Source organism: Rhincodon typus, chromosome 1 (genome assembly GCF_021869965.1).
Source record: "Rhincodon typus isolate 14 chromosome 1, sRhiTyp1.1, whole genome shotgun sequence".
Classification (NCBI taxonomy): Eukaryota; Metazoa; Chordata; class Chondrichthyes; order Orectolobiformes; family Rhincodontidae; genus Rhincodon; species Rhincodon typus.
This window is the reverse complement of record NC_063332.1, coordinates 36,607,163-36,617,346: the sequence shown is the minus strand read 5'-3', so window position 1 is coordinate 36,617,346 and position 10,184 is coordinate 36,607,163. Positions and strand designations below refer to the sequence as shown.

Here is a 10,184-nt window from a genome sequence, read left to right as displayed (position 1 = left end):
TCCAGCAACTTTGTTTTTGTTCCTGATTTACAGCATCCGCAGTTCTTTTGGTTTTTGCCCCTCTGCTGCATTCACTTCTTCACTGTTCCCAACTTTTCTTTCTAAATCAAGATTTTCATCCAGGTGCAATGGATTCCTGGTTTACTTGCACAAATTAAAAATCTACAGGCTTCCTGAGAACATTAAACTTAACACAAAGGCAGACGCGAAATTTCAGACATCACTTTCTCGTATTTAATCCTTAAATCTTTTAAGTCAGTCTAATTGTACCCCCCACTATCTCTGTACCCAAAGGTAGTTATCCCAATATAAATTCAGTGTTCATGGCATTAAGTAAGTGAGTGTGGATTAGAGAATTAGAACTATGATGCCACATCCTTTTGTCAAAGGAAGGTTCAGGTTGCACCCCAGGAATTTACACTTGAAATTAAAATCAAAATTCTTAACTCTCATTGCTTCATAATGATGCTTTAGTAGGAGCTTTGCTCCAAGTGAGTAGAGAAAAAGACTACCACAGCGAGTTCTATTTTTGTAATTCTTTCACAAGATTTGGGCAGGGCCAGCATTAATTGCCACTCCATAACTGACCTTGAGAATGTGATACTGAGCCACCTCCTGAACCACTACAGTCCTTCTGCTGCTTTTAGGAAGGGAAGTTTTTGACCAAGTGACAGTGAAGAAATGGCAATATAGCTCTACAACAGGATGCTATGAAACTCTGAGGGGGATTTGCAGGTGGTTGTGCTACCCAGTGCCTGCTGCCCATGTTCTTCCAAATGGTACACTTACAGATGATGCATACTACTGCATGCCAGTAGTGGAGGGAGTGAGTGTTTATGATGATGAATGGGATGCCAATTAACTTGCTGCTTTGATATTATTGAGCTTCTTGAGTGTTGTTGCATTAAAGGTGAAACTAATGTGTATGTCACAGCAAGTATATTGTATGCATTTCCCCTCAAATAACCTACAAAAAACTCCCATTACACCTTAATATGCATAACAAGTCATAACAATGTGGTTTGCAATAAAACCCTACAACACGAAGATATTCAACGGATAAGGGAGCTTTTCCCAAATTAGTCTCAGAAAAAATATTCTTCATTTCTGCTTGGACAACCACCTTTATATCTAATGCTCTGGTGTTGAACATGATATTTCAGTGCTGGAGTCTCAGCTCGGACACCATTCCTGCTACTCAACTTCAATCAGTGGAAAGGGACACTGAGGCAACAGACAAGGCACAGCACTGAATTCATGACTGCCTTCATCATAATGCTCAGCACCTTGTTGTGGAGATTTAAATAAAACTTTAAGGTATGCTACAAACCAGATCTGATGAAGAGGTTTTCTTTGAACTTAAAGATATCACAGTGCTTTGTTGAGGCATGTTCCTTTGAACAGTGTGAACCTAATGCCTTGCTTGCATTTTATCAGCCTCCCACTGACATACTTTCCACTGTTTTCATATTTTCAGTTTGGAGAACAGCATGAAACAATAGAAGGCTTCACTGACTAATGAACAGGCTGAGAATCCACTAAGAACATGATGATGGTCATTCTTGCCCAGCTGTTATCGAGTGGATAAGGATTTCTGCGATGACACACTATGGATTAACCAGGCTGAGATGCCACTGTGTTTTTGGTGGGACTTCCCCATATTTGGTCACATGTGCAGATATTCTATTAAGGACTTTCCAGTGGGGACTTTCCAGCATTTCACCTCATTTAATTTCATCATCAAAAAAAATTATATCCAGGGCCCTTTAATTATCTGAAATATCTTTCTGTAACTATAGAGAATAAATCCAATCAGCTTCATAAAATTAGCTAAACAATGAATACATTTTCGGCCATTAAGACGTTAATTGGTCATAAATATTTGGCTTGCTCATTTGTAGCTTTTGTATAGATTGTACATAATGAGTGGGACATACAGGTAATTCCAGCTCCCAAAGGAAATCTGTGATCATACACCTCAGTTTTGGCCTTGGTTTGACATACAGCCTACACTGCTTTGCTTTCAAGTTCTGTTGACATTTTTTCGCTAAATTATCACATTACTGTAGAAGCGGTAGATGAACCTCAAAAATATTATAGTAATTTATCTTCATTTACCTAAACTAACCACAAATGAAAAGCAAAATTAGTCACACTACTTATAATAGCAATTTATTATTGTTTTGTTGGCAGACATATCAGATGATCAGAGGATTAGATAGGGTGGACAGTGGGAGCCTTTTTCCTCAGATGGTGATGGCTAGCACGAGGGGACATAGCTTTAAATTGACGGGTGATAGATATAGGACAGATGTCAGAGGTAGGTTCTTTACTCAGAGAGTAGTAAGGGCGTGGAATGCCCTGCCTGCAAAATTAGTAGACTCGCCAACTTTAAGGGCATTTAAATGGTCATTGGATAAACATATGGATGATAATGGAATAGTTTAGGTTAGATGGACTTCAGATTGGTTTCACAGGTCGGCGCAACATCGAGGGCCGAAGGGCTTGTACTGCGCTGTAATGTTCTATGTTCTATGTTCTAACTTGCACGGAATAACACCGCATTAACAAAAAGTGAGATAAGTGGCCACTTAATGGGTTTTGGATTGGTTTGGCCAAGGTAGATAAGACTTGGGTTTAAAGGATCTCTGAAGGATAGAACCTGAAATAATGCAAGATCAAGGGTCAAGTGAATTAGTCAGAACGACATAGGTCAATTAATAAAAAGGGATCAGAGAGACAACCAATGTAAAACATATCTCACTAAAACAAATTCAAGGTGATGCTAATGACATCAGGGCAATAGTTGAGCAGTATGGCACAAAGAAACAGGAAAAAGACAATGTAGTCGACACACAGGAAAAAGACAAAGACAATGTAGTCGAGGAGAAGCCTTTGGCTTTGATCTTTATGTCGTCATTGTCTTCAGGAATAGTGCCAGAAGACTGGAGAATAGCAAATGTTGTCCCCTTGTTCAAGAAGGGGAGTAGAGACAACCCAGGTAATTATAGACCAGTGAGCCTTACTTCGGTTGTGGGTAAAGTGTTGGAAAGGATTATAAGAGATAGGATTTATAATCATCTAGAAAGGAATAATTTGATTAGGGATAGTCAACACGGTTTTGTGAAGGGTAGGTCGTGCCTCACAAACCTTACTGAGTTCTTTGAGAAGGTGACCAAACAGGTGGATGAGGGTAAAGCGGTTGATGTGGTGTATATGGATTTCAGTAAAGCGTTTGATAAGGTTCCCCATGGTAGGCTATTGCAGAAAATACGGAGGCATGGGATTGAGGGTGATTTAGCGGTTTGGATCAGAAATTGGCTAGCTGTAAGAAGACAGAGGGTGGTGGTTGATGGGCAATGTTCATCCTGGAGTACAGTTACTAGTGGTGTACCTCAAGGATCTGTTTTGGGGCAACTGCTGTTTGTCATTTTTATAAATGACCTGGATGAGGGCGTAGAAGGATGGGTTAGTAAATTTGCGGATGACACCAAAGTTGGTGGAGTTGTGGATAGTGCGGAAGGATGTTGCAGGTTACAGAGGGACATAGATAAGTTGCAGACCTGGGCTGAGAGGTGGCAAATGGAGTTTAATGCGGAAAAGTGTGAGGTGATTCACTTTGGAAGGAGTAACAGGAATACAGAGTACTGGGCTAATGGTAAGATTCTTGGTACTGTGGATGAGCAGAAAGATCTCGGTGTCCATGTGCATAGATCACTGAAAGTTGCCACCCAGGTTGATAGCGTTGTTAAGAAGGCGTACAGTATGTTAGGTTTTATTGGTAGAGGGATTGAGTTTCGGAGCCATGAGGTCATGTCGCAGCTGTACAAAACTCTGGTGCGGCTGCACTTGGAGTATTGCGTACAGTTCTGGTCACCGCATTATAGGAAGGATGTGGAAGCATTGGAAAGGGTGCAGAGGAGATTTACCAGGATGTTGCCAGGTATGGAGGGAAGGTCTTATGAGGAAAGGCTGAGGGTCTTGAGGCTGTTTGCATTAGAGAGAAGAAGGTTAAGAGGTGACTTGATAGAGACATACAAGATGACCAGAGGATTAGATAGGGTGGACAGTGGGAGCCTTTTTCCTCGGATGGTGATGGCTAGCACGAGGGGACATAGCTTTAAATTGAGGGGTGATAGATATAGGACAGATGTCAGAGGTAGGTTCTTTACTCAGAGCGTAGTAAGGGCGTGGAATGCCCTGCCTGCAAAAATAGTAGACTCGCCAACTTTAAGGGCATTTAAATGGTCATTGGATAAACATATGGATTATAATAGAATAGTGTAGGTTAGATGGGCTTCAGATTAGTTTCACAGGTAGGCGCAACATCGAGGGCCGAAGGGCCTGTACTGCGCTGTAATGTTCTATGTTCTAAGAGTCTAATTGAAACTAGAGTCATTGGGAATCAGGAGAAATCTATTCACATGGCTGGAGATACACTCAGCACAAAGGAAGCTGGTTGAGATTGTTGAATGTCAATTATGTCAATCCCACACCACCATGCAGGAGTTCCACATGGTTGTGTCTTAGACCTAACCATCTTCAGATACTTCAACAATAACCTTCCTTCCATCACATGATCAAAAGTGGCAATGTTTGCTGATGATTGCGCAATGTTCGCTGATGATTGCGCAATGTTCACTAGTATTTGTGACTTCAGATGCTGAGCAGCTTGTATCCAAATGCAACAAGAGCTGAGCAACATCCAGGCTTGGGCTGATGACTGCCAAATGACATTCATCCTACAAAAGTGCCAGACAATGACCATCTCCAAAAAGCGAGAATCTAACCATTGCCCTTGACATTCTATGTCATTACCAACACCGAATCCTCTACTATCGGCATCCAAGGAGTTACCATAGACTAGAAACTGAACTAGAACAGTCACAGAAATACTGTGGCTAGAACAGCAGGTCAGAGGCTAGCTGCTCTGTGGAGCTAACGCCATCAACAAGACATAAGTCCAGATTGTAATGGAATACTTCCAGGCAAGATGGCAGCACAGTAGGGCTACTCACTGAAGTTTGTCCACTCTGACGGTGTTTCTTTCTCTTTTTCTTCTTTTCTCACTTTTTTTTCTTTTCTTTTAGTTCTTTGGTCATTAGAGTTTGATCATAGAGGCAGTGGCGGCGACGGTAGTGGCTGGGAGTGGTCGGCGGCATCGCAGCATCATTGATGTCTAGAGCAGTCCCAGAATAGGATCCTGCAGCAATATGGCTAACGCAGCAAGGGAGCGTGGCAGTGACTGAGGCCCAGCACAAGCCTGGATCATGGCAGCAGCAGTCAGCGATAAGGCGGCGGTGGCAGAAGATGGCAGTGGCGGTGGTCATTCGTGAAGGATGACAGCAGTGGCGGTCAGGGCCAAAGCCTTGCGAACGATGGCGAAACCTGGCGTGCTCGATGGAGGTCAACAGTGGTGGTTGGCAGCGTAGGCAGCTGGTGAGCATAGGCAGGTCATAGACCAGTGCAAGGGGGAGCGAACCCTCTTGGGGAATGCCCAGCTTGGAGCGTCTGCAGGCCCATGGCTTAAAAAAGGACTGTAATGTTTGACTTTTTAAACTTTATTTCTTTATTTTTCTAATTCTGTAACTAAGATTTTGTACCCAGGTACTTTGTGCCTAAGATGGCATCATGTGAGGCGACATTGTACACTTTTCATACCCCAAACTTGAGTATACGTGACAATAAAACCTAAATATAAATTTACATCTAAATCTACTTGCCTCTTGTCTGGATGAGTGTAAGTTCAATAACATTCAAGAAGTTTGACATGATTCAGGACAAAACAGTGTTACCTGACAGCATCCCATTCACTTTCAGCATTCACTCCCCACACCTTTGATGCACACTGGCAGTGTATATCATCAACAAGATGCAGCAAGTGCAGTAACTCACCAAGGGTCCTTTGAGAGCACCTTACAAAATTGCAACCTCTAACAGCCAGAAGGACGAGAGTAGCAGACACATGGGAATATCACCACCGGCAAAAGTTCCCCTCCAAGTCACACACCATCTGACTTTGAACTGTATTGTTTTGTCTTTATTGTCTCAAATTTAAAATCCAAGAATTCCCTCCCTGACAATACTGAGGGTGCCTCTATTCCTTAAAGACCACAGTGGTTTAAGAATGCAACTTACCACCTTCTCCAGGGCAATTAAGGAATAAATTCTGGTCATGCCAGCAGCACCCACATCAAAGAAATATAGTTAAAAAACTAACTTGTGAAAATGTACATTGATACGAATAGAAATTCGCTACATTTATAATTCCAGATTTATTTTCCATGATAAAGGGAAACATTAAAGGGATGCTATTTGCGCAACGAATTTTTTGCAAAGATTCCCCTTTGATTTTCTGGATAAATCTATCCTCATTGTTATTGAATCATTGTATCGAAGTAGCATTACTTTTTTTTCCACTTTTGTATGCTATGATCTTACATATTGGTTTTCTCAAGAGATATTACTGTACCTTTCTCTGCATTGAATTATATTTAATCATCTGCCAATTCCAGTAAACTGTTTACTTTCTTTGTAAACATTTTTATTCTTCCTCACAGTTTGTCAACTTTTAACCAATTTGCTGAAATGAATCTTTGATATTTGTCCGCTTCAGACCAATGACGCGTAAAGCAAAAGAGGTTCCAGCATAGATTCTTGGCACATATAACTACCCTAATCTAAAAGCATTTGATCACTTCTACTCTTTGCATTCTGCTCCCGAGTGATCTCTCTGGTTAGAACCCTAACAAAATCATGCACCTTAATTTTTATCATAAGTTTATTCTGAGCCATTTTATGAAACACCTGTTGAAAGTTTGTACAGACAGCAACCATGACATCCATTTTATGATTTATGATTGCCTTACAGCAGTCAGTTAACTTAAACAAGCACAGCTGGTCCTCATTGAATGATACAGCACAGAATAAGCCCTTTAGTCTATCATACCTGTACTGGTTCTTTGAAAGAGTAATTCAGTTGGTCCATATACCCCTACCCTTTCCCCAGAGCTGTTAATTTGTTTTTCCTTCTTCAAATAATTATCCAATTCCCTTTTGAAAGTTATTTGTATTCAGTTTACTCCAATCACCATTGCAGTCAGTGCCTTCAAGATCACAAAATCTTGATGCAAAACCCAGATCAAATGGCCCTCATTGTATCAATTATCTAAATCTCTTTGGAAAACCATCCTGTCTCTTACTGATTTGCCATGTTTTTTCTAATTATTCACAAATTTCATCTGATATTATTAGTTCTCTGGGCATTAACCCACAATAAGAGGCAAGATACCCAAGTGCTTTAATATCCAGATTCCAACGACTTACAGATTGTGTCTATGTTATCATATCACAAATATCTGAAAAGTCAAAGTCTGATTTTTTGAAACAAATAAAAGCAGAAATTGCAAGAGAAACTCAGCAGATCTGGCACCATCTGTGGAGAGAACAGAAAGCTAATGTTTTGAGTCCAGTGACCCTTCTTCAGAACAGTATTGAAATATTAATTCTGCTTTCTCTCCACAGATGCTGCAAGACATGCTGTATTTCTCCAGAAATTTCTGTTTTTGTTTGTTTCAGATCTCCAGGACCCATAGTTCTTTCTTCTTTTTTAATTAATTTTGATACAGATGTGTTTCTATGGGATTAGAAAATGTCAAACAATCTAAAAATCACATCAACTGCTATGCGAACAACAAGTTCCCACAAACAGCATGTTGATAAAGACTAGGTAATCAGTTTTTGTTACATTTAGGGATAAATATTGGCCAGGACACCAGAGGTGACTCATCTATTCTTCAAGATAGTGACACAGGATACTTTATGTCCTCCAAGGGAGCAGAAGGATTTCACTTTCACATCTCATCCAATGACAACATCTCATAGTGCATTATTTCCCCATGAGGGTCCCAGGTTACAAACCTGGTATCTGCTGGGCTCTTCCTGCCCCCAATTAATCAGCTGATGGGTAAACAGACATCATCACCTTGAAAACTCTTAAACAAGGTGAGAAAGTTATTCCTGAATAGTTTCTCTTTTCCCAATAAAGAGGGTACTCTTTGTCTCTTTTAGGGCATATGCTACTTCATCAAATCTGAAAGTTTAAAACTCAGTTTAAGGCTTTGAGGATCTTCAAGAACGGTCACAGATACAGCTTAAGACACAAACCTAGGCAGTTTACCAAAATAAAGCATTGGTAAGTGGCTCCCGCGACATAGTTGTTGTGTCCCTACCTCTGATGTAGGAGGCCTGGGTTCAAGTTTTGCCTGCTCCAGAAGTATCCATAGAATTCTTAGTGTGGAAACAGGCCATTCGGCCCAACAAGTCCACACCGACCCGCGGAAGAGCATCCCACGCAGACCCGAGTCCCTCCCCTATCCCTGTAACCCCGCATTTCCCATGGCTAATGCATCTCACCTGCACATCCCTGGGCATTATGGACAATTTAGCATGGCCAATCCACCTAACCTGCACATGTTTGGACTGTATAATAACATCTCTAATACTTTGAATATCTACGAGTAGCTTCCAGACTATGGGGAAAGGTGAAAACAATCAGGCTTCTTGCTCCTGTAAAACATTGACTGGAAACTGCACTCGAGAAGTCAGTATATGATTTGGCTGTGATGCACACCACAGTTGATTATCTTGTAAGTCTGAATGGATACGACCAACTTCAGAATGATAAAGAAAATGTGATAATGAGAACCCAATTTAACGCCGCTAAAAGTGAACGATTTACTTATGTTTGGGGCGGGACGTTGGTTTATAAAACGGGGAGCGATATACACGTACTCTTATACACATACTTACGTGAGTCTGAAACGCTTGTCAGCTCCCACAATCTCCGCCAGTTTCCTCCATCCCCGGTTGTTGGTCTTGTCCAGAAGATCGCTTATTTTCTTCAGCGTGTGTTCCTTCAGGCTGTTGATGTTTATCGGCGTGACCTGCGTGGACTCTGCCATTGCAGCAAGTCCTGTCTCCCAGCGGCGCCTTTGCTGTCATTGAACAATACCGGAGCCTGGGTGACAGCCGTCCGCTCCTCTCGCTGTCCACCCACTCCCCGGGCAGAATCCAGCCAACACCTAGCCAACAAAACACGTCCCCGCTCAACTATCTAAAGATGACCTCGATCCAACGCCTTTCTAAACAGACATTTTCTTTTTTTAAAAAAAAAGTGCAACGTTGAGATTTCAAACTTCTGGCTTCAAAAGAAATTTGAAGGAGTTGTGTTCTCACTGCTGCACGTCAACAGTCAGACTCTCGGTTATAAAGCAGGAGTGCCCTCATCTCTAATAGCTGTGCCCTTTCTGTCTGGGATAATGTGGCGGTGCGCACAGAAAGAAATACAGTGAAACCCTCAAGTGAATGCACTTTATTCCAGTCGTCTACAACACTTCCTGCTACTTTGGCGATAAACTACTGAAGCAGGAAGTAAAGGCACCTACACCCAAAATGCGCAAAGACCTCTGGGAATTGTGGTTCCTCGTGTGAAACTGACTCAGAAAAAGAAACGGTCTTCCAACAGAAATTGCATTGATTCGGCTCCTTCAGTCACCCAGACAGTTCCATCGTAACCAAGGCTCCTTGAGAAGGCGACGGGCAGTCACGGAAATAAAACCTTACAGTCCATGGGGTGTATAAGTAACACCCAGACTACTGTTAGGGAATGAGTTCCAATATTTTGACCCAGCGAGAATGGTGGCACCACAATATATGTATTCCTCAATCTGGATGGTGTGTGATAACAGTCTCTAGAGTCATGGACGTAGTCAAAGAGTTGTACAGTATGGAAACAGACCTTTCGGTCTAATGCATCCATGCTAACCAGATATCCTAAATTAGTCTAGTCCCATTTGCCAGCATTTGGCCCATATCCCTCTAAACCTTTCCTATTTATATACCCATCCAGATGCCTTTTAAATGTTGTAATTGTACCAGCCTCCACCACTTCCTCTGTCAGCTCATTCCATATACTCACCACCATCTGCTGAAAAGGTTGTCCCTTAGGCGCTTTTTAAATCTTTCCCCTCTCACCTTAAACCTATGCCCTGTAGTTCTGGACTCTCCTACCCTGGGGAAATGGCCTTGACTATTCACTCTCTCAATGCTCCTCTTGATTTGATAAACCTCTATAAGGTCACCCCTCAGCCTCCAATGCTCCAGGGACAATAGCCCCAGCCTAT

The 10,184-nt window shown here is 41.8% G+C and overlaps 1 protein-coding gene across 1 annotated transcript in view; it reads right to left on the bottom strand.

Moving 5' to 3' along the window:
- LOC109916622 (MALT paracaspase 1) overlaps nt 1-9,383 on the bottom strand; it is a 99,731-nt gene extending 90,348 nt beyond the window's left edge. The window contains exon 1 of the mRNA XM_048604224.1: nt 8,812-9,383. Within this exon, the coding sequence (XP_048460181.1) occupies nt 8,812-8,963 (152 nt within the window). The 5' untranslated portion in view covers nt 8,964-9,383. The remainder of the gene's footprint in view (nt 1-8,811) is intronic.
- Nucleotides 9,384-10,184: the final 801 nt, after the last annotated feature.